Raw genomic sequence first — 23,745 nt, 5'->3', positions numbered from 1 at the left:
TTGCAATTAGCCTAAGACAGGGGTTAATGTTCTTACTCCTACAAAAAGGATGCTCCCTAACACAATGTGGTAGCACTTCTTCAGTTCAGAGAACAGAGTGCCAGCTCTGAAATCAACAACATCCCTTACTGGTGTTCTCTTGAAGCTGCATCTAAATACTAATTCCACCAGCCACTGCTCAGTTCTAGATATCTGAAGAGATCCCAGTAAAATTGACATGATTTATGTATTCTAAATCAAGCTGGGTTTTAAGCAATACTCTAAAATTACAGCCTTTGTGGATAGCAATCATCAAAAATATTCTATTTACATTGGGTAAATGACAAGCTTTTCTATAGCAATTGTAGTGGGGGCTCCTCGCTCCTAGAGCACCCCCCAGCAGCTCCATACAGGGCTGCCATTGCACCGCTACCTCAGTTTCCCAGGTGTTTTTAATTAGTCCCATGAGGCTTGTACATTGAACAGCACCCTTCAAGTGTCTAGTTTATTCAACCCCAAAAGCAGATCATCACAAAAATAGACCTCCCTCTCAGCCTCTCTGGCACCTACCAGGGTGTCTTCAAACCTGTGCTCATAGTTTCCCACAGCTCTCTTCCACTGAGCTGGAGCTATGGTTCCCTGCTAATTCAGGGGCCCTGCAGAAGCCTTATTGCTCCCTAAAGTGTCTAGTCACCTGCCCTGCTGTGTGGGAGGAGACAGCATTATGCTGGCCCCTGCTCCAAGGTCATATCTTATTGCCTGGGTCAGAGGGGATACCTGCCTCACCTTCTCTGCAAGGCTCCAGGTCCTTAAAGATACGCTAACGAGATTCCTTTTAACTGCTATTTTTTCTCCAGGACCCTTTTCCCCTCTGTCCGTATCCCCTCAGTCCTTATGTGTAAGACCATCCCCAAACTCTTAAAGGACATGCATGTGATAGGGAGGACTGACTGGTAGCAGAAATGCTCTTAAGCAGACTACCCCATCACAACAATATATTTTGGAGACCTGATGGGAACAAATGGAATTCACATCTTATTAAAACAGATATGAAGGTAGCTAAAGAGTGTTTACATCACTGAAAAGATGTACAACAATATTTTTAATTAATTCAATGCAATTTGAATCAAACATACAGTGCACACAATGCCAAAAATTGGTAAAATATACAAAGAACCATTTATTTATTTAAAAACACAGAAAATATGTTCATGGCATCCCTTTGAAAGGGATCATATATATATATATATATATATATATATATATATATATATACACACACACATATAAAAATAGACTTGGAATTTGTATTTATTTATTACTTTATAAAACATCTACATTAGTCTTTGGAGGATGAACAATATGAAAAAACATATAACAAAAGCATAGCAGTCACAAGTCCAATTAGCATAATACTTTTCTTGACAGCAAAGACGCAGATTATATTTCTTGTATTTAACTATCGTTGTTTTAATAATTTGATGAACTATTACAAAACAGACATTCAGTGACGTCAGTCACACAAATGAGCAGACCTGTTCCAGGAGTACTTCCCATTCCAAAGGGAAATTTCCAGATGCTGTCAGCCACAAGTAGATTAACAACTCCCCCCATCTGGCTATATACGTGATCCAATCACTGTGCACCACCAATGGGAGAAGGTATCCAAAAACCAGCATGAATCACCTCTCTCCGCTTCTGCTCCTAGTAGCAACTCTCATTCCATCTGTAACAAAATTACAATAATGTTTTCCTTCTGAAAAATCTCTTTCTTTCCTTTTAGCTCCTGCAAGAAGCATCTCAAATTCTCACTGAAGACAAAGGAAGTTCAAAGAGCTCAGCATATTGCAGGACTGAGAACAAAGTCCTTAGAGATTAAAAGTGAAGCCCCACGGGCATTTTATCCAGATCCAAATGTCAATACGCCTGGGCTAGGCAAGCATTCATGTCTTAGAAACAAACTCTTTATTGCTAGAAAGAGTGAGCAACCAATCTGATTATGCTGGCTTAGCTCTAAACCACTCTTACTAAGGATATTTTGTAAGCAAATATTGTACAAGTCACTGAAATGCACATAAGGGACAGACACTAAAGCAAAAAATATATATTAGTGAGCCAAAACTTTTTTAAAAAATTAAGATTGTTAATACAGCACAAGAGTTAGAGATATGCAGGCAAATATTCTTGAGAAATTCCTGGCTCTACATATTTCAAGTACACCAAAAATTAAGTGACATTTAACACATAATAAGTCTACCATATGGCTCAAAGCCCTTTGAGTATACATTTTTTCAAAAGTACACAGTCCAACAAAAAAAGCATGAATATTTTAGAAAGACACCACCTGTGCCAGTCTCACAAACACAATTACTTTGCTTTCTTTTCTCAGTGTGTCTGTTTGCCATATTTGTATCTCAGGTATGGCAGAATGGCTCTCTGTCTAAAATATGGATGGGGTGAAACAGTTAATTCAAAAAATCAGTTAGGAAATTAAACAAGTTTCCTACTAAAAAGCTATTTTGACATTACACACCATAAAATACTATGTAAAGTAAGTACCTCATTTCAACAGTGAGCTTTCAGGCTTAATTTCTGTTTTTTCTAATATCAAGTATGAAAAGAGATCAAGGATTTCACAGACACAAAATACCAAATCTTGCTAGAATTAAAACAAATATTTTTAAAATAATAAGCAAAAATACATGGCTTTTAGAAACCTAACAAAAAGGTTAACAAATTAAGAACACAAACATTGTAGCTACACAAGTTATTGAAAAAGTTACATAAGGATATATGCTAAAGTACTTTAAATGTTTTAACTCTTGAACAGGAACTAAGGGTAGGAAACATGACACTATAATTCAAAATATCATTAAAATAAATATCTGGTCATTTGAAAAAGATGGTTCAAGGCTGCCACCTTGTGAGGATTTTTAAAAGTGTATATCACAAGACAAAATTAACCATCCCTCCTCAAAGATTACAAAAATGGACTACATCATTTTCAGAAAATAATTCTGAACATAAATTATGTACATGGTATGAGCTATTTACTATCAAAAGTTATTAGTATAGTCCCCAATGAAGAAAATTTTATGAATGCACCTATCTCTAGTAGATTTTGCATCTGAAATGAACCAATATTATGTGTTGTTGAAGGATTAAAGAGGAATGAAGCAAGTCAAGTAACACTTCTAAGCAAAAGAAAATAGAATTACTCCGACAGGACTAGTCACACACTGTTGTCCAAAAGACCCCTGTAAATCTTTGAAACAATAATCTCATTTTTTGATTAAGAACTGTATGCAAAGCCCCTGTAGCTCAGCCTCTATTTGCTGATCACCACAATTATTTTTATGTAAAATATGTGCTATATTTTCCCACATTATAACAAAGCAAACACATTATTGTAGCTAATTCAATTGTACCTGTTCTTCTCTTGACTTTAAACTATATACATTGTTGAGCTAATAGGATCCACGTGGCACAATGTTCTGAAGATTCAGAACAGGCTGCCCAGTGGGGACAGGAGGACAGTGAAGAAATTTGGCAGCATGTGACCTCCAGAAGAAGTAAGGGGAGCGTCCATGTACCAGCAACTCAGATACAGGTAAGTAACCATTTTCATGTTCTCTCCACAGGTACTAATGCGGAGAGTGGACTAGATGATACATCGGAGGGAAGGGAACAGAAGGAGACTCCGCCGATTGGAAGGCATGAGATGCACTGTCCTAGGGTTGGGGGTTCCACGACCACCGCTCCCAAGAGAAAGAGGCAGGTGGTGGTGGTCGGGGACTGTCTCCTCAGGGGGACTGAGTCACCTATCTGCCGCCCCGACCGGAAAAACCGAGAAGTCTGCTGCTTGCCAGGAGCTAGGATTCATGATGTGACGGAGAGACTGCCGAAACTCATCAAGCCCTCGGACCGCTACCCCTTCCTGCTTCTCCACGTGGGCACCAATGATACTGCCAAGAATGACCTTGAGTGGATCACTGCGGACTACGTGGCTCTGGGAAGAAGGATAAAGGAGTTTGAGGCACAAGTGGTCTTCTCGTCCATCCTGCCCGTGGAAGGAAAAGGCCTGGGTAGAGACTGTCGAATCGTGGAAGTCAACGAATGGCTATGCAGGTGGTGTCGGAGAGAAGGCTTTGGATTCTTTGACCATGGGATGGTGTTCCAAGAAGGAGGAGTGCTAGGCAGAGACGGACTCCACCTAACGAAGAGAGGGAGGAGCATCTTCGCAAGCAGGCTGGCTAACCTAGTGAGGAGGGCTTTAAACTAGGTTCACCGGGGGAAGGAGACCAAAGCCCTCAAGTAAGTGGGGAAGTGGCATACCGGGAGGAAGCACGAGTAGGAGCGCGCAAGAGGGCAGGGGTCCTGCCTCATACTGAGAAAGAGGGACGATCAGCGAGTTATCTCAAGTGCCTATACAGAAATTCAAGAAGCCTGGGAAACAAGCAGGGAGAACTGGAAGTCCTGGCACAGTCAAGGAATTATGATGTGATTGGAATAACAGAGACTCGGTGGGATGACTCACATGACTGGAGTACTGTCATGGATGGATATAAACTGTTCAGGAAGGACAGGCAGGGCAGAAAAGGTGGGGGAGTTGCACTGTATGTAAGGGAGCAGTATGACTGTGCAGAGTTCAAGTATGAAACTGCAGAAAAACCTGAGTGTTTCTGGATTAAGTTTAGAAGTGTGAGCAACAAGGGTGATGTCGTGGTGGGAGCCTGCTATAGACCACCGGACCAGGGGGATGAGGTGGACGAGGCTTTCTTCCGGCAACTCACGGAAGTTACTAGATCACAGGCTCTGGTTCTCATGGGAGACTTCAATCACCCTGATATCTGCTGGGAGAGCAATACAGTAGTGCACAGACAATCCAGGAAGTTTTTGGAAAGTGTAGGGGACAATTTCCAGGTGCAAATGCTGGAGGAACCAACTAGAGGCAGAGCTCTTCTTGACCTGCTGCTCACAAACCGGGAAGAATTAGTAGGGGAAGCAAAAGTGGACTGGAACCTGGGAGGCAGTGACCATGAGATGGTCGAGTTCAGGATCCTGACACAGGGAAGAAAGGAGAGCAGCAGAATACGGACCCTGGACTTCAGAAAAGCAGACTCTGACTCCCTCAGGGAACTGATGGGCAGGATCCCCTGGGAGAATAACATGAGGGGGAAAGGAGTCCAGGAGAGCTGGCTGTATTTTAAAGAATCCTTATTGAGGTTACAGGGACAAACCATCCCGATGTGTAGAAAGAATAGTAAATATGGCAGGCGACCAGCTTGGCTTAACAGTGAAATCCTTGCTGATCTTGAACACAAAAAAGAAGCTTACAAGAAGTGGAAGATTGGACAAATGACCAGGGAAGAGTATAAAAATATTGCTCGGGGATGCAGGAGTGAAATCAGGAAGGCCAAATCACACCTGGAGTTGCAGCTAGCAAAAGATGTTAAGAGTAACAAGAAGGGTTTCTTCAGGTATGTTAGCAACAAGAAGAAAGTCAAGGAAAGTGTGGGCCCCTTACAGAATGAGAGAGGCAACCTAGTGACAGAGGATGTGGAAAAAGCTAATGTACTCAATGCTTTTTTTTGCCTCTGTCTTCACAAACAAGGTCAGCTCCCAGACTGCTGCACTGGGCAGCACAGCATGGGCAGGAGGTGACCAGCCGTCTGTGAAGAAAGAAGTGGTTCGGGACTATTTAGAAAAGCTGGACGAGCACAAGTCCATGGGTCCGGATGCGCTGCATCCGAGAGTGCTAAAGGAGTTGGCAGATGTGATTGCAGAGCCATTGGCCATTATCTTTGAAAACTCATGGCAATCGGGGGAGGTCCCAGACGACTGGAAAAAGGCTAATGTAGTACCCATCTTTAAAAAACAGAAGAAGGAGGATCCTGGGAACTACAGGCCAGTCAGCCTCACCTCAGTTCCTGGAAAAATCATGGAGCAGCTCCTCAAGGAATCAATTCTGAAGCACTTGGAGGAGAGGAAAGTGATCAGGAACAGTCAGCATGGATTCACCAAGGGCAAGTCATGCCTGACTAATCTCATTGCCTTCTATGATGAGATAACTGGCTCTGTGGATGAGGGGAAAGCGGTGGACGTGTTGTCCTTGACTTTAGCAAAGCTTTTGACACCGTCTCCCACAGTATTCTTGCCAGCAAGTTAAAGTAGTATGGGCTGGCTGAATGGACTATAAGGTGGATAGAAAGTTGGCTAGATTGTCGGGCTCAACGGGTAGTGATCAATGGCTCCATGTCTAGTTGGCAGCTGGTACCAAGTGGAGTGCCCCAAGGGTTGGTCCTCGGGCCAGTTTTGTTCAGTATCTCCATAAATGATCCGGAGGATGGTGTGGATTGCACCCTCAGCAAGTTTGCAGATGACACTAAACTGGGAGGAGAGGTAGATATGCTAGAGGATAGGGATAGGATACAGAGGGCCCTAGACAAATTAGAGGATTAGGCCAAAAGAAATCTGATGAGGTTCAACAAGGACAAGTGCAGAGTCCTGCACTTAGGACGGAAGAATCCCATGCACTGCTACAGACTAGGGACCAAATGGCTAGGCAGCAGTTCTGCAGAAAAGGACCTAGGGGTTACAGTGGACGAGAAGCTGGATATGAGTCAACAGTGTGCCCTTGTTGCCAAGAAAGCTAATGGCATTTTGGGATGTATAAGTAGGGGCATTGCCAGCAGATCGAGGGATGTGATCATTCCCCTTTATTCGACATTGGTGAGGCCTCATCTGGAGTACTGTGTCCAATTTTGGGCCCCACACTTCAAGAAGGATGTGGATAAATTGGAAAGAGTCCAGCGGAGGGCAACAAAAATGATTAGGGGACTGGAACACATGACTTATGAGGAGAGGCTGAGGGAACTGGGATTGTTTAGTCTGCAGAAGAGAAGAATGAGGGGGGATTTGATAGCTGCTTTCAACTACCTGAAAGGGGGTTCCAAAGAGGATGGATCTAGACTGTTCTCAGTGGTGGCAGATGACAGAATGAGGAGTAATGGTCTCAAGTTGCAGTGGATATTAGGAAAAACTTTTTCACCAGGAGGGTGGTGAAGCACTGGAATGCATTACCTTGGGAGGTGGTGGAATCTCCTTCCTTAGAAGTTTTTAAGGTCAGACTTGACAAAGCCCTGGCTGGGATGATTTAGTTGGGGATTGGTCCTGCTTTGAGCAGGGGGTTGGACTAGATGACCTCCTAAGGTCCCTTCCAACCCTAATATTCTATGATTCTATGGTTTTTCCCTCATATATAATTCAGCAGAAGTAACCTCAAAAGTTCAAAACTCAGTCTTTTCTCTATATATTTCTCTGTTGTCTGAGGTGCAAGTTTTTTTGATTTTCCCAATATTGACTGTGGAAGATCACCCTTCACTTTCCTAGTTTAATAAAAAAAAAAAAATCAATCTAGAGTTACCACTTTTGGATGCTGTTAAAACACGACGTTAGCTGCCACCCAGGACAAAACCATCTGCTTCAACAAATTAGCATGATGAAATTATTTTTTAAATGGATGCCTCATTAGAAACATTTACATTAATTCATTTTTATAATGCTTCAGTAAATCATTTCACCTACAAGACATTTTGGGGCTGAGGATGTGCCCCTCTGTTTTTAAAATTGCAGGCTGGCATTATCTCCCACAATAAATTTCAAAAATTGAAATATTTTAGGGGCAAAAGACAAAGATTAGAATTTTTCAAAACAGAAACTATTCTCTTCCAGGATTATTAAAATCACAGAACCTTGGTCCACTAAAAATAGATTAAAACAATGCCATTATTAATGGTAGTTGCAGAATTTCAAATGTGATTTCAGTAAATATTGAAACCTTTCCTATGACTGATAGCATTGTGACTACGACCATATCTATTTCTGAAAAATACAGTATTGCTAAAATAATATTGCATTTGTTTTCTAAATTCACTGTTCAGGAATAAATTGAATTAAATCCAATAAAGAGCCTCTAGCTCATCAGCAAAAGTGATGTATATGTATACGTATTTATACAAAGTGAGTGTATATTTGAAAGCCTTAACATTTCTCTCTCTCTCTCTCTCTCATATTCTGTGTTTTAGTAACTTACTAATGCATGAATACCAGAACTCCCTTGGTTGGGAACATTATTTGAAAGAACAGTGAGCTGTTAAGAATGCCAAATGCCTTTTTTTTAAAATGAAAAAGTAAGTATTTCAATTCCATCCTGGTTTTAAATTAGTAAGATACATAAGTACGGCCATTCTGGGTCAGACCATCTAGCCCAGTATCCTGTCTTCCGACAGTGGCCAATGCAAGATGGTTCAGAGGGATGAATAGAACAGGTAATCATCAAGTGATCCATCCTGTTGCCCATTCCCAGCATCTGGCAAACAGAGGCTAGGGAGACTTCAGAGCATCAAGAACAGGAAGTAGCACCCTAAAGTATTCATTTAAAATGCAATTAACACATTTCACTGGGGAAGAAAATTCATGGTGTTAAAATGTTGAGGTGTTTCAGTTTGTAAACGTCACCCTTTTTATTTTAAATAGTTCCTAAGACCTATGTATAAATCATTCATGAACTGCTTGATTACTAGTATCCTGTACTAAAAAGCCCATCAGAAAATTCATGGTGCTCTGAGTTCAGGGGGCTTCTACAATGGGTTCCCTTCTCTTTACAGGACCAGAAGAATATGACTGCATCACAGTTTTTCTATGTATAAATTCACTCTTTTCAACTGAAACACAACTGAGCTCTCTCAATTAGGATAAGGAGAAAGAGAGCACAAAAGCTATCCATCCTTATGTTTATCTGAAAGACATTCAGATACCACAATATCAAGAGAGATCTACACAGAAAATATGTGTACATGGACTATATAAATTCAGACCCACTCTCCTTCATCTAATTAAGGAAAAGCCAGCTCTCCCATAACCCAAACATTCACAAAAGCTCGATCATGAAGAGGTCAGAATTCTAGACAAAAAACTACTTGAACCCCCTTGGTTAGCCCTTCCATTCTCCCCCACAGCAAAATTAAGGAGTGTGTGTTTAAAGTTGTATTTAAAGCTTACGCACACACCTTTTACATAACAACATTAATTACTGTTTTAATTAAACAAGCATAATGATGGGAGCCATGAAGAATTCTGTTCCATAAACTGTCACATTGAAATCGTAAATTAAGACAGTGGTACAGACTGGGCTTGGAAGCAATGATGTGTGGAGGTGCTAGAAATGCAACCCAGCTCATGCTTCTGCTATCTCTTTCCCAGTTGGTTCTGTTATGTGGAATTATCTGAGTGGGCTTCCCTATTCAAATGTTACATACAGATTAACAATAAATTACAGTTATTGGAAGCAGGGCAAGAAAGAAAGCAGGAAGCAGGGGAGTGCTTTAAATACAATACTCAAAAGAAATTACTCACTGAAGGGTGGCTCTAAGCCTTCCTCAAGAGAAGTGGTGTGCGAGTATGCTGTGAATGGATAGATGGGATTCCAAGCCAGAGTGCAACATTTTGCATGCTGCACAGCTGAGAAATGACAGCTGTGGGTCAGTAACTACACATCTCTGACCTTCTGAGAAACAATTCAATTTCAGAATAATTGGAATGGTAGTCGTATAGGTTTTACAGGCTGAATTTGCTGTGAATACACAGACCTGACTGCAATATTTCAGTCCCAGAACAAGGAGTAGCTTGGAGACACTTCATTCTAGGGCATTCTATTTATAAAGCTGCTTTATAAGCTATTAGAAATGTCCAAAAAATGCTTGCAAGTCTAATTAAAGTAATTTACTGAGGGGAAAAGACACACCATTCTTTGATTCTGAAAATACACAAAGGTGCTTTTTTAAAAACAAAAATTTCCATATACAGTACACCTTTGTATGAAAAAAGTACTAGTTCTATATATATGGAAAACATGTAAAAGTACAATTAAATAATGCCATTGGTACTTTTTTAAGATTATATGTCAGATCTTAGAAACAATCAGTTCTACTTGGGAGAACACTTACATCCCACTTAAGTGCAAACTTGTTAAGCACATAACCTCAGGACAGAGAAAGCCTATTATTTTAAAGAGTGTTCATTATACTAAGCTCCACAGTGTAATGATGTGTTTTAGAAACTGCTCCCTTTTTAACACGTCATGTTATCAAATGCAATCTTTTGTTGTACAATTACATGTATTTATGAAAAAGAAGGTTCATGAATAAGGTCTGCATTATGAGTTTATAAATACTGATCTAGGGTAAAATGTTCAAAACACCTAAGTGACTTAGAAGCCTAGGTCACATTTTCAAGAGTGACTTAGGCACTTAGCAGCCTAAATCTCACTGAAAGTCATTGGAAAGTAGGAACTTTTGAAAATTTTACCCCTGAAGAATCTGGGGTGAAATCCTGGCTCCACTGGATTTAACCCCTGATCTCTAACAGGTATGGATGGAAATGACCTATGCTGCAGATTTTTACTGTTTATGAAACCCGGTCATTACTGTTAGACAAATATTTAACTGCTGAAATACTTTGGAAACAAAACCCTACAATCTGAAATCAGAATGCTTACCAATTAATTTGCAATTTTTTTGGAAGTTTTATTTGTGCTGGTCTCCGACCAAGAATTTAACTTTTACTCCAACATTTCCAAGTATCACTGTTACTTTTTTCCTTAGCGTCTAATAGCAGATACGTCTTTCTTCAGAGCCCCCACTAGAGGAAAAATAGTTTTAAATATTTACCATAGAACAACAGTATTATTATGAAATATGACTGTAAACATCTCCCTCATTTCATATTAATTGCAGAATGTTTGGAAACACTTCTGTATTTTCCCTGATGCCATATTTATTAAATCCAGGACTCTAAAGCCTTATAAATTTGGTGTAATACCCTATCATGCAGAAACAGTAAATCAAATCTCACATTCATTTCCAAGAATATAAATATCCAACTCACTTCAGTCCCTACACCGTCCACAGAAAAGTTACATATAGCAATACACTCTACTTAATTTTAGGGCTCGTAATCACTTATTCATTGCAGAAAAGGCACAGAATTGAGTCTTCTTAAGAGTACAAAATCACCACATGAACCTCTGGATTTCTTCACTATTTGGCCACTGAAATGTTTTGTTCAGAAATAGATGAAAGCTTACTGCATTCACAACAACATATAAAGTCAGCTCAAGGAGAAGCCTGGAAAGAGGTGGAACTGGAATATTGAGCCTATATATTAAAAATGGCAAAATGAAGTAACGAAATTCCAGTAGCTTTTGAGGAACTGTGACAGCAAACACGCATACAAAATATATTAAGTTCCAGAAAATAGATTTTGATTTCAGTGAGTCAGCCAAACTCCAGCCAGCAAATATATAGGCTGGAACAAATATGTATTTCACAAGGTCATGTCTTTGGAAGACTTTTCTCCATACATAAAATGTGTAATGTCTGTTATCTCCAATCAAGTATTTATGAACATATGTAAATTTCCAGACCAGGAATAAAGAGATGGCAATGAGTATGCTATATTGAATCAAGTGCTTCCGTACTGATCGAAGGAAATTTCCAATTTTATTAGGTGTCATTAGATGAGGAAAGGAAAAAAAGAGAGTAAAGGAAAAAAAGTAGAACAGTTGAGGGATGTGGAAACAGGCTTCATGGCTACTCCTGTCACCAACAACTATTCCACCATTGATTACCACAAAAGCAAAGAACACAATTACTAAGAGGATGTACGGCCAGGTCAAAACAATAAGAGTTACTAGGTTTTTAAATGACATGATGTACTCAGTAAGAAATTGTACTACTTTGATTAATTCTGAAAATGATCCCTTCGTTGCTGAAATCCTTTCTTCTTTTTTCTTCTGTAATTCTGTCTTCCAGGCTTCACTTAGCTTTTGTGCAACAACACTTCCCCCACAGAAAATAGTCCATATAATATTTGTTTGACGAAACATAAAGCCACAAAACCCGAGTAGGGCTGAAGTTTTATGGTTACCATAAAGGCACATTAAATATGCAAACAGAGTAAAAAACACTGATCCTGTGTCTGTATAATAAAGGAATGTAAAAAAATAGAGGGTAGGAAACATTGCAAGGGTTAACGTAGATAAGATTCTCTGGAAACCAGACACAGTCTAGAGAGAGAGGGAGAAAAAAAACTATCAGTAGTATTACTTCCATCAAGGAACAAAAATCACAATTATTTAAAGGGTACCATTCTTTAGAATCCTCAGTACCATAAAACAGCATCTCTTCTGAGCTGAATCAGTTTTATTACACCAGTATGCAGACTGCACTCAATTTATTGTCAACCTTCTGCTACACTAATATGGAACATAAGACAATAAAACATAAGAGAAATATGAGTATGTAGAATATTAGAGCACTGCTGGTGATTTAAAAGTAAACTGTGAAGACAACAGGAAAATTACATTCATTTCAATTCTATTTTAGGTGTTTATATAGTGTCTGTCATGGTATATCTAAGGCCCCATCCTGCAACTATCTTACTGCAGTTCCCTATGACATCCAGAATGCACCATTCTCTGACAGCATAGTTACCATAACTTCTGCTGAAACTGGCCATAGAGCATCATTTAAGCCTATTTAATCTGTGCTGCAGTTTCTACAGTTCCTTTTCATTATTATTTTATAAAGTAATAAAGAAACTTTGGGGAAAAAAAAGTCTTACAGTTGAAAATACTAAAGCCAACACTTTCACTTATATACCGGGTACTTTACATTTATATTTGCATCTACAAATATAAAATAAAAGCTATTCCAAAAGAATGAATGCTTTATTAAATTAGACCCTGACACATGCAAAGATTTATGCATGTGTTTTTTAAGAGATTACTTTATCCTGGATTGAGAATATCTATATGGAGAGATGATTTCTGATGATAAAGGGATCCTTAATCTAGCCGACAAAGGCATAAACTGATCTCAAGGTTGGAAGCTGAAGCTAGGCAAATTCAGACTAGAACTAAGGTGCAAAATTTTAATTAGGGTAATTAACCACTGGAACAATTTACCTAGGGATGTTACTTGAAATCTTTATATCAAAATTAAATATTTTTCTAGACAATAAGTTTTAGCTCTGTAATGCTCAGACCTCAGTGGTTCAGGAGCCAAATTAGTGATTAACATTTCCCAAAAGAGCCGCAGTAGTGTGAATTCATTGTTTCATTTGCTACAGTACTATATATTCATATTTAAACAGCATGACCGGGGAAATATTTTGTATGTGTGTATGTATGTATATATAAAATTATTCTAGCAGCAAAATGACTGACCAAGTATTATTATTTTATCAACTACAATTGGTTAATAACATAGTAAAAACATCCTGATTGGTTAATAACTTAGATTGGTTAATAATTAAATCACACAGTGTTTTAATATTATGTGCTGCAAAGAGTCACAGAAGACACATTAAAAAGACGCCTGTGGCTCACAAGCCTCAATCTGAGTATCACTGTTCTAGCTCAACCCCAAGTTATGGGCTTGATGAAGGAATTACTCAGTGAAGTTCTAATGCCTGTGTAGTACAGGTCAGACTCGATTACCATAAGGGTCACTTTCAAGCTATACAAATCTATTAATATTAACTTTATAAATACAGTAGTCCCATCAACTTGAACAGGACTGTTCAAATGTGTAAAGTTGAACACAAATGTAAGTCTTGACAGCATCAAGCCCTAAGGGAAGGGAAAAAACCTGGTTTTAGAGAAGAAGGAAGGAGCCAATAAAATAATCTAAATGATATAAATATTTGTTGCATAAAACTGAGGAGATCTGAAACTCCTCATATAGTAAGGGATAGCTTAGAGTCTCATCAAAATTTGTATTTATTACTGTATGTAATTCTAATGGATTCAGAGTGTACCTTGTTTTTATGATGTATCTTGCACAAAAGCAAATACAGTAAGTAGAAGTTCCCAACACTGAAAAGGAGATTAATAAATCGGAGCATTCCTGTAGAGCACACTACACTTCCAGACCATCCAAAGAGCCAAACTGCAGGTTTCACTATTCCAACCGACATCAAGTATAAGCCAGGCAATGTAGTGATCATGGGGTCCCACTTAAAAATAAAAAAAAAACCAGGGGATTAAAGGATTGGGAAAACCCAAAGATGCATCACAGAAACAATTAAAAACAATAATAGGTTTATAAGTAGTTCTATCTTACATTCCAACTCATTAATTTTCCATTTAGATATGTTATATTGTAAAGGTGAGTATAAATTCTGAAAACACTTTTGCACACAACTAACGTGTTTCATGCAAGTAGTTCCATTAAGTTATTGGTCATCTTTATATTCAGTATTAGTCAGATCAGTAAACAAAAACAGTCTCATCCTACTTTCAATCACAAAAAAAAAGTTTTAGTTTTTTTTTTTTTTAGTATTCTACGGATTTTGGTTTTGGAAAAAACAATCAATCATTTTTATCTGGAAGAGCTAAAGACAACATGAAAAGGAAAAGAAATTGCACCTATGCCCTTTTTTTGCTTCTTTATGATGTATACAAATGTTTCCTCTCCACTAACCCAGCCATAAAAATGTGTATTTTTCTGCTTGGTTTTTGTTTTGTTTTGTTTTTACATGACTAGACATTTAGGTTTCTCTACCCTATTATTTTTCTTTAAAACTTTATGGACAACCAACTGACAAACCAAAGGACTATGTCACTAAGTGCACCAAGCAAGTGAAACTTGACTGCAAGTAGAAACCAGACATCTATTAAAATCTCAGTTTTTGTTAATACCTAACAGACAACTGTTAGAAGAAAAGAGGTAGATAAGTGGTAGATGCCTAGTTGCTTCGGAGATTGACTGGATAGATTTTCTAAATGGAATAACCCTGCAATCCTGGCAGAAGGTGGACTAAATGGTTTTGATTTTGTTTTCTTTTTTCCCATTCCCTCCACCTTTGTCCTTTATTCCTCTTTGTCAATGATGTCTAGGGTAGATTTATTCTCTTTAGTTTTTACTTTTTCTTTTATTTTTTCCTCCATTTTTTTTCTACCCCTCTGTAACCTCTGAGAACAATTCCCATCTACTTCCCCATCTTAGCCAAACTCAGGGCAGACCATTCTTGGCATTACTGATATATCTTAAGTAAAAATAACAAGCAAGCAAAAATCCTTAATTTTAAAAAAAATGCCAAGCCTTCTTTATATATCATAAACAAAAAAGGGCCCAAGCAATATTTTCCTTCCTTGTGGTCACCCTTAAGTGAAATATAAGTACTGTACATGCATTCCTCAAACTATTGTTATTAACAAGCACTTATTAGCTGAGAAATTATGACTATAATTATACCATCACATTTTTCTGTTGCTAGCTAAGGCCTGACAATTGCTCCCCCTCAGAAATAACTTGTGCGGTCCACCAACCAGTAAGAATTGTTAAAAGCTCATCTCCACTTCTCACATAATTTGAGTGCCAAAGCAGTTTAATCTGCTCCAGCAAATAGGAGGCATATATTCTAGAAAAAAGGTTATGTCTACACTGCACATTTCTTTCTGTGGCATGGGGAATACATACACAGGTAGTCCCCCTAGAATGCATATCTATAGCAGCACAGACATTAGGACATGACTTAAGCAAGTAAAGACACACCTGAACGGTGTTAGTATGTACCCGAGTACATACCCTGTACTCTCTACCTCCCAAGCCATACATCACTGCTGCTGGAGCCTCTCCTAGCCACAGGAAAAGACTCCCACAGCAGGGAAAGATTCTGGCAGGGGGGAGGCAGAGAGGAAAGAACCCAGTAGCTCCATGCTGTTGGAGTCTTTCCCTGCCACAGGGAAAGATTTCAGCAGCAGGGAAAGACTTCTCCAGCTCCCCACTGCTAGAGTCTTTCCCTGCTGCTAGGAAGGGCCCTGGCAGGGAGGAGGCAGCAGGGAAAACCTACTTTTCCTGTTGCATCCCCCCCGCCGCCAGAGTCTTTCCTCACCACAGTGAACCGCTGCAGCAGTGGCAAGCTGCTGAAGCCTTTTCCTGCCAACGCCACCAGAGCCTTTTACTGATATGCATAGCTATATACACCGTACTGTGGGTGGTCTGCTTTCCACTGTGGCCTGTAGCTGAATACACCCTACATGCCGCACCTGTGGTGCTCAGTGTGTAGACATAGGTAAAGACAGCTCCACCGCTCCCATCCAAACAGACCCATGATTGATACCAAAAAACAAAGAGGTATCCAAGGGTGCTGGAACAATTGGTATAGTGCGGGTGCTGAGAGCCCTTGCACCAAACTGTAAAATCCTGTATGTGCTGGAAACCACTTCAAGCCAGAGGATGCTGCAGCATCCCCAGCACTCCTGGTTCCAGCAAATGTGGAGGTCCCATAACTGATTGTATTATGCCATGTCAGGATGGCGACAGAGAAAATACAGGAGGATCGTGCTCTGAGTAGTGTCATTCCCTTCACTGGAGTGTAACTGGAGTGGGGGAGGAGATAAGGAGCAGGACAGCTTGAGACCCTGCCTCGAGCTGGGGCGTCCAGAGCTTGGGGCTGTCACGACTGCCAGGCTCCGGCTCCCAGGCCTGTCTGAGCGCTAGGCTCCCCGCCACGCAGCAGGCACCATGGCGGGGCGGGGCTGGGCTGCGTTTCCACAGAGGTTCGTGGAAATGGAAACATTCGGGTTTGGGCAGCATTTGCCCGCAGACAACCCGATCGGACCAGCCGGCTCTCCGCAGGCTCCTCGGGGAAGGCCCCGGGGGCGGGAGCTGGGGCCCGCTTAGCGGAGCAGGCGGCGCCCTGAGTAGGGGTGGCACAAAGCCGGGGCTGGGCCGTGGCTCGGCAGCGCCCTGTCAGAAGCGGCCCCGGCGGGGGCGGAGGTGGGGGCCCGTGCGGGCCGGGTCCCCCCCCCCGCCTGGCCGCGACCCCGGGGCGGGGCCGCCGGGGAGCCCCGTACGCACCTGCTGGAAGAGGCCCTCGCAGTAGGCCTGCGCCTGCGGGACGTGGAAGGCCTCGTCCATGTAGGGCGCGCGCTGCTGGCGGTTCAGGGCCGAGAAGAGCAGGCACGCGAGCAGGAAGGTGCCGCTGATGGCGGCGGAGAAGCCATAGGCCTCGGAGCGCTCCATGGCGCGGGCCGGCCGGAGCTCGGGGCGAGCCTGGGTTTCCGGGGAAGGAAGGGATTGCCCGCAGCACGCGGAGGAGGAAGCGGGTAGGTCGGGCGGACGGACAGACGGACGCGCGGGGAGGGAGCTGCTGAGCCGGACGCGGAGCGCTGCCCACGCCGGCTGGCAGCTGAAGCTCCCCCTGCTCTGAGCAGCCCCAGCGGGAGCGCTCCGGGGTGGGTGATGCCTCAGGCAGGTGCCTGCTGGAGAGGGCTGGGTACTGTGCAGGGCTGGATGCCCCTGCCCCGTGTCCCACGATGGGAGGCCAGAGCCACTGGAAGTGGCACTGTGGCCGCCCCTCGTCTGGCGTCTCCGGTCAAGCAATGGACAGACAGACAGACAGAGCTCGGGAGCGATCGGGGTGAACTGTGACGGGAGCTGTAAGACCTAAAGCTTTTCTCTGTCCCTGCCAGAGCATTGCAGAGCCACCTCGGCCCACTGTTACACCACTTCAGAGGCGCCTTCCACCTCCAGCCGGCGGCCTGGAGCTGATGATAATTGGAGCTAATATTGCTTACACTTTTTTTTCTGTTTTTTGAGTAAGAAAAAATTCTTAGTAATGATATGATGATTTTTTGTCTTGGGCATATTCAGATTAATCACATACAATGGATTCAATTTCTAAAGTTAATTTTTAACTTTTTTTGTCTGAGTAAAAATAACAAATGGAATATTTTACAAATCTTTTTACAATGTATTAACTTTTACATAATGATCGTGTTTACTTATTTTATTAAAGAAGAGAGAAAAGGAGGAAAGAAAGCATATGTAAAACTGAATCAGACCATAGTCACCAAAGGCCTGTGCAGTAATTATGTTTATAAATACTCCAGTGTGCTTTCAACTCCCATTTAAGAGAAGGGCAGGTCAGTACCTTGTTAAGATCTTAGAGGACTGGGACCTTCCAGTGGACAGCTGACTGGTCACGTACTGCTGCCTGGGCTTCCTTCTTGTTTCCATCTGCCAAACTTTCATCTGCCAGTACTTCCTTATTATTTTTTCCATATCAACTACTGAGATGTCATCTGATTGTGAATGGCTGGGGAAGTGATTTGCACAATCCTGAGTAGGAGAGGTGGTGGTCCATACTAAGAAAATATTTGCAAATTCCTGTCTTAACACATAGGAGTGGTTATTTTATGCAGTATTTTTGTAGCTGTGTCAGTCCCAGCATGATAGAGATGCCTGCTGGGTGAGATAATATCTTTTATTGGTGAGCAAGACAAGCTTTCTACCTTACACAAAGTTCTTCTTCAGCTCTGGGAAACTTAATCAGAGTGTCTCAGCTAATAACAAGGTGGAACAGATTGTTTAGCACAGTGCTTTTCAACCTGTGCTCTGTGAACCCGTGCGGGTCTGCAGACTATGTCTAAGATTTCCAGAAGGGTCCACACTTCCATTCAAAATTTGTTAGGGGTCTGCAAATTTAAAAAAGGTTGAAAACCATTGGTGTAGCATAAGTAGTTAACACATATTTCAAGGAACCATTCAAGGTGAAGTGACCCATATTTTATAGTATTTGCCACTTAAGCTTCATTAAGAACTTTGTCTCTTTCAGAATAATGTTTATCTTAAGTATTATGAATCCTGTGCAGTAATTATGTTTATAAATACTCTAGGTTTGGCTGTTTTATACTGGTTCAAGGCAAACTCACTCTTTTGTTACAAGATGCAGCATTTCACACATCAACTGGAACTGTTTCCTGACTGTAGTGTGACTCTTGTTTTGTTTAATGATGTCAAAAATGCTGTTGCTCTAAGAAAAAAAGCAATGGAAGGATCTATTGATGGAGCATTAATAAATCCTGCAATGGTAAGCAAATCACCAAATAATTACACATTGTAACTGTTTATATTGTATTACAGTTTTGTAAGCTATAATTCCTTCTCTGGATATGTTTGTATTCCTGCAAGCTTCTGCATATGGTTGGACTTCTGTGCCTATCAACAGCCCCATGGACTTCATGCAAGTGTAAGGGTCCACCCATGCAGATCTGATTGTAGGATTGGGCTTTAAGAGTTTACAGCCTTCTGTCTTTGATTCACTTCACCTCCTAGATGTAGCTATTTGAATGATTTACTTCCATCTGTCAAAGTAAATGCTAATCATTTAAAGATTTAATTCCAGAAATACAGTAGTTTGAATAGTCTTCATGTCCTAATATCTAACATCTGGAGCCTTTGTTCTTCTTTAACTCCATAACTATTTTCAGAACCTGCCATTACCTTTTGTTAGCAATAGCAAAGCAATGGTTGGAGGAGGGAAAAAGAACTTTATTAAATAATCCTGACACATTAGATTACTGGATTTTATTCCAATTCTTTGATTTGAGACAGTTTAATCTGTGGTGTTATTCATCCATCACTAAGGGACAGAGTCGGTCATCCTAACAGGTTGAGTACTACCTGTCTCAGTGAGTAGTCCCATTGACTTCAGTGGGAAGACTCACAGAATAATCTACTGCTCAATGTAAGGATGGCAGATTTTAGGGCAGTATAAACCAGGAGTGATTGAGTGAGAAAGTTAACATTATTAAGATTATATGATTTGAATGGGGGAAATAACCTAATTCTTTATAGTTTTAATCTATTCCTATTCTGTTCTGCAGATTGTTGATCCATTTCAGATACTTGTGGCAACAAACAAAGCAGTTCACCTACACAGGATTGGTAAAATGAAGACTAGAACTCTTAATGCAGAAATTATTTTCAACCTTTCCCCAAACAACAATGTAAGATTTACTTTGCTGAACAAATGTCTCTGTTGCCAGATGAACTTTCCAAAATCCACCCAGCCAAGCTGAAAATAAGCATTAACTGAATACTGTACTTGTCTCAAGGGCCCAATTCTGTGAGGTACTGAGCTCCTTTCTTAGATCGCGACAATGGTTAAACTTCCGTGGTCATATTTCAGTGCACACTTATCAGCTCTCAGTGTTATGACCTCTCCTCTAGGTCATCCCTGAGAATCCAGGAATACTCCTGATTGGCCAATTTTCTTTTTTTTGTGGACTGCAGGTGGTAGCAGCCCTTAGTCTGACATAACAAATAAGTTCAGATTTTTAAAATTACCACAATACAAAGAACAGAAAATACAATTTTGGCTTTTCTCATTCAATTTACGCTTTTAAAACACTGTGGAAAACAATATACAAGGATAAACTTGCATAAAATTAATGATCAATTGATCCATTATGTCCATAGCAAAATTAATTTCATACAATCCTTTATTTTTGCCACCAACCAAGCAAATATGAGAACTGTCCAGATAACCAAACTATTATAATTGCATAACAAATATTCTAATTTTTGAGTCAATAAGACAAAGGACTTCTGAGCCAAAACTGGAAAAAACTTGTATTTCTCTGATGACAATAAGCGCTACAAAATAATAAGTAATGTGGCAAATCTTCAACATGGCTAGACCTACATGTGCATAAACAATTGTGCCTCAATTAGAAAATTGTGTGTTTCTAATTAGCTTATTATTAAGATTTCCACGTATTTCTCTATTATACCCTAAGTTCCAGAAAACCCCAGGAATGAAAAAATTAGTGGACTTGCAAAGGCAAGGGCAATTTTAAAGTTTTAGACTTATTAAGGTGTTCCTCCAGAATGTAAATTCACATTCTGAATGCATAACCAGTCATTAATATAGAGGAATTGTGCTTTTGGTTGACATAAAGCATTCACTCACCTCTGCCGTAAGTAAGAGTTGGGACAGAATTAGGAAGACCAAACATTTTCCTCAAAAATATATTTTTGCACTATCTCTAATGACCTAAGAACAATTTTCACGTCCCAAATTTCTGTACCACTGAATATTTGAGCACAAACTTTGCCTTAAACGCTCTGAGCACTGAAGCAATTAAATTACCTCCATGTATATATGAGGAAAAATAAAGAACTGCTTGTATAGACTTTAAGGCATGCTCCTTAACCTTCTGTATATGCTTATCCTATTTATCACTGCATGTAAAAAAAAAAAATGCCCAGATAAGAAAAGGACTTGATTAGTTCAATACAGTGGTCATTGTCCATTTACGCAACTTTGGTCTGTGGCCAAAGGTAATTACTTTAGTTTTCTGATCATTTATGAATATACTCTCCTGTTGAGGAAAAAAAAACCAATAAAATTTCTCAACAAACACTTTAGACGCAAAGGTATTTGGGACAACAAAATCATATGACTTACTAAAGTAAAAATTGGGTCTGTATTCTCTGCTGCTATAAACTGGTACTGCTCCACAGGTGTAGAACTATGCCAATTTACACAATTAGAAAATTTAGCAAAATGATTGAAAAGATTATACCAGATGCTTGCTTCCATGTAATAAGAAAATGACCAATACAATTTCAATATTTCTCATTTTATCTTAGATTTCAGATGCATTGAAAAAGTTTGGTATTTCAGACAATGATTCTGCAGTGCTCATTGTTCTGACTGAAGATAAAGAAAAAACTGTAAATCTGGAAGGCATAATATCTCAAGTGGAAGGTCAGCAGGTTTCTCTAGCAGAACTCCACAAAATAACAGATATAGCCAAAGTTAAAAAGGTTTGTAAAGGCTTGTTTTAAGAATATATGAAATATGACTCAGGCTGGTATATTTTACTTAACTAGCTCATTAAATCCAAATTAGCTTCTAAAGATTCCCAAATCTGTAGTGTGAGTACTCATTACTTTTCTTTCACCTTGTGGGTTTTCGTGTATGTGATTGGAAACTTTTGTTTTAAGTGGAAATAGAGTATTTGTTTGCTGCTGCTTCTGTTCAGGGAATTTCATTTTTCAGTCCAGCAGCATCCAAAACTGTCACTGGCTTCAATGAGAGTTTTGGATACACAAGGAATGCTAGGTTGAGTCCTTTTGAGGTTTCTCACAACAGCAGGCCCAAATACTGCAAAGATTTACCCAATTTCTTAACTTAAGGCATGTGAATAACCCAATTGGAGGGTCCTAAAATAATAATATAGAGTTGACAGGCTGCTGGCAGTTGCTTTAGAAATCAAAAGATTTTGCAATAATGTCATAGCCTTTATTTTAAGTCCTTGCTGCTTTTTTTGACGTGTGTTATAGACTTCTGGAAACCCAAACAGGAGTCTGGTTAACTGTGCTAGAAAATAAAACAGCTGTTCAGTGCCTGAAACTCTTCATCATATAATAGATCTATTTAAAGTAATGGATGCAAACCTATTTTCATATTTAAACATGATCAGCAAAGGACTTTTTTAAAAGCTGTTTGTGCCCTTTTTTCTTTTCTATAATATGTAAAGAAGACTTGGGCTATTTAAAAAAAAAAAACCTCCTTTTTTTTTACCTTTAGAAATATCAAGAATGTCAAGTCTAGTATTCCTTGCTTTTGCTGGAGAAACTTTCATAAATCTTTGAGATGTGTGTTGGGAGCTCTCACACTTAAATGAGGGGCAAAGGTCTTAAATATGTAAGAGACAGATCCTGTGCGGAATCCTGGTCCCATTGAAGACAGTAGGAGTTTTGCTCGGGTGAAGATTTCAGTCCCAGTTTCCAAAATGCTCATTATGTTAAAAAAAAGTTAATGAGATGCAAACCAAAAAAACATAGAGCTCTTAATTGCGGGCTAAAAGTCCCATTCCTGCCGTTTCTTCCTTTCACTCTCTTGCCTCCTGTCACGTAAAAATTTGTCTAGGTCCTCAGTCTCCATCAAGTCTAGCCTGAAAGACAAGATCTACATTTCTAATGTTAAAAACAAAAAAAAAAAAAAGGGGGGGGGGGAATCTTCAAAAATACTTAAATATCTCCTTTATAAAGAAATGTGTTTTGTTGTTTTTTGGGGGGGGGGGGGTTAAGCAAAGGGGTACATGCCCACCTTTTTTCTTTTCCGTGTAACCTTTACATGTTGGGGGGTTTTTTTGTTTCTACAGATATACAAACTTACTCCACAGGAAGAAAAAATTGGCACATTACTTGATGGCATCATTTGCAGAATGTCAACAAAAGATATTTCATGAAAACATTCAAATAAAATCCATTTTAAAGCTACAGGAACAACTGTGGCAGCCATTCTTATTAGTTTTGGACTCTGTCTCAATTCTAAAATATTTTGCACTCCTTTATTTTGCGTGGAAAAGTAAGAAGAGTCACTAAAACATTCTGTGAAAGAAACGGTCAGGACCTAAACCACTAAAGGAACACTGAAGCAATATTTTATCTTAAGCTTCATTCAACTTCAGAAATGTGTCAGTGCAGTACTGAGCAGAGTTTGAATTCTCACAACTTGTACAGATTCAACTCAGTGTTTTATTTAAAAATATTATTTAAAATTTTTCCCACTATCTTTTAACTGGTCATAAACATAAGGTTTCAAAATCTGTTACTACTTACCTTTGTAGTAAAGTGCTTTAAGATCATCAGATATGCCACGAACAGTGCAAACTATTTTTATTATCCCCAAGGCCTGCAATGACTTGGTTTGCATGGGCACGGAGAATAGAGGATGATATGGAGACATTTTTAGCTGCTAAGTGTTTATGTATATATCATACTTGTCTAACCATCATTCACTAGGAGAGCATATACAAACTGCTTCTTGTGATTTCCTAACACTCACAAGTGTCTGTCAAAAACACATAGAAAATGGGTCCCTGCCCCAAGGAACTTA

At 39.8% G+C, this 23,745-nt stretch overlaps 2 protein-coding genes across 5 annotated transcripts; one reads left to right on the top strand and one right to left on the bottom strand.

Annotated features, from left to right (window-relative positions):
- Positions 1-1,272: 1,272 nt before the first annotated feature.
- On the bottom strand, positions 1,273-17,072 carry ALG10 (ALG10 alpha-1,2-glucosyltransferase). Of its 3 annotated transcripts, XR_013348058.1 has the most exons (4): positions 16,908-17,072; positions 13,861-14,058; positions 12,209-12,295; positions 11,991-12,106 (listed from the first exon to the last, which is right to left on the bottom strand). XR_013348058.1 is itself a non-coding variant. In XM_077835063.1 (3 exons), exons 1-3 carry the CDS (start codon positions 17,070-17,072, stop codon positions 1,697-1,699), a joined length of 372 nt encoding a protein of 123 aa, XP_077691189.1. In that variant the 3' UTR covers positions 1,273-1,696. The 3 variants fall into 3 exon arrangements, 2 of the variants coding, with proteins under 2 accessions (XP_077691189.1, XP_077691177.1); XM_077835063.1 differs by lacking the exons at positions 11,991-12,106; positions 12,209-12,295 and adding an exon at positions 1,273-1,705; XM_077835051.1 differs by lacking the exon at positions 12,209-12,295 and having other exon boundaries at positions 10,545-12,106.
- On the top strand, positions 17,017-23,126 carry TPRKB (TP53RK binding protein). Of its 2 annotated transcripts, XM_077835087.1 has the most exons (6): positions 17,017-17,155; positions 17,522-17,647; positions 18,728-18,921; positions 19,718-19,840; positions 21,489-21,665; positions 23,009-23,126. In XM_077835087.1, exons 3-6 carry the CDS (start codon positions 18,778-18,780, stop codon positions 23,093-23,095), a joined length of 531 nt encoding a protein of 176 aa, XP_077691213.1. In that variant the 5' UTR covers positions 17,017-17,155; positions 17,522-17,647; positions 18,728-18,777; the 3' UTR covers positions 23,096-23,126. The 2 variants fall into 2 exon arrangements, with proteins under 2 accessions (XP_077691213.1, XP_077691202.1); XM_077835076.1 differs by lacking the exon at positions 17,522-17,647 and having other exon boundaries at positions 17,019-17,155.
- The last annotated feature ends 619 nt before the right edge of the window (positions 23,127-23,745 follow it).

The sequence above is a fragment of the Eretmochelys imbricata genome, chromosome 1 (assembly GCF_965152235.1).
Source record: "Eretmochelys imbricata isolate rEreImb1 chromosome 1, rEreImb1.hap1, whole genome shotgun sequence".
Taxonomy (NCBI): Eukaryota; Metazoa; Chordata; order Testudines; family Cheloniidae; genus Eretmochelys; species Eretmochelys imbricata.
Note: the sequence above shows the minus strand (reverse complement) of the source record. Positions and strands in the feature narration are given on the sequence as shown.

Coding starts and splice junctions, on each gene's coding strand:
- ALG10 (XM_077835051.1), bottom strand. CDS start 17,072: ATGGAGCGCTCCGAGGCCTATGGCTTCTCCGCCGCCATCAGCGGCACC. Junction 14,059..16,907: donor GCGAGGGCCTCTTCCAGCAG/GTGCGTACGGGG, acceptor TTTATTTTTAAG/TGGGACCCCATGATCACTAC. Junction 12,107..13,860: donor AGATACATCATAAAAACAAG/GTACACTCTGAA, acceptor CTCTCTCTCTAG/ACTGTGTCTGGTTTCCAGAG.
- TPRKB (XM_077835076.1), top strand. CDS start 17,071: ATGGCGCGGGCCGGCCGGAGCTCGGGGCGAGCCTGGGTTTCCGGGGAA. Junction 19,841..21,488: donor ACCTTTCCCCAAACAACAAT/GTAAGATTTACT, acceptor ATTTTATCTTAG/ATTTCAGATGCATTGAAAAA. Junction 21,666..23,008: donor ATATAGCCAAAGTTAAAAAG/GTTTGTAAAGGC, acceptor TTGTTTCTACAG/ATATACAAACTTACTCCACA.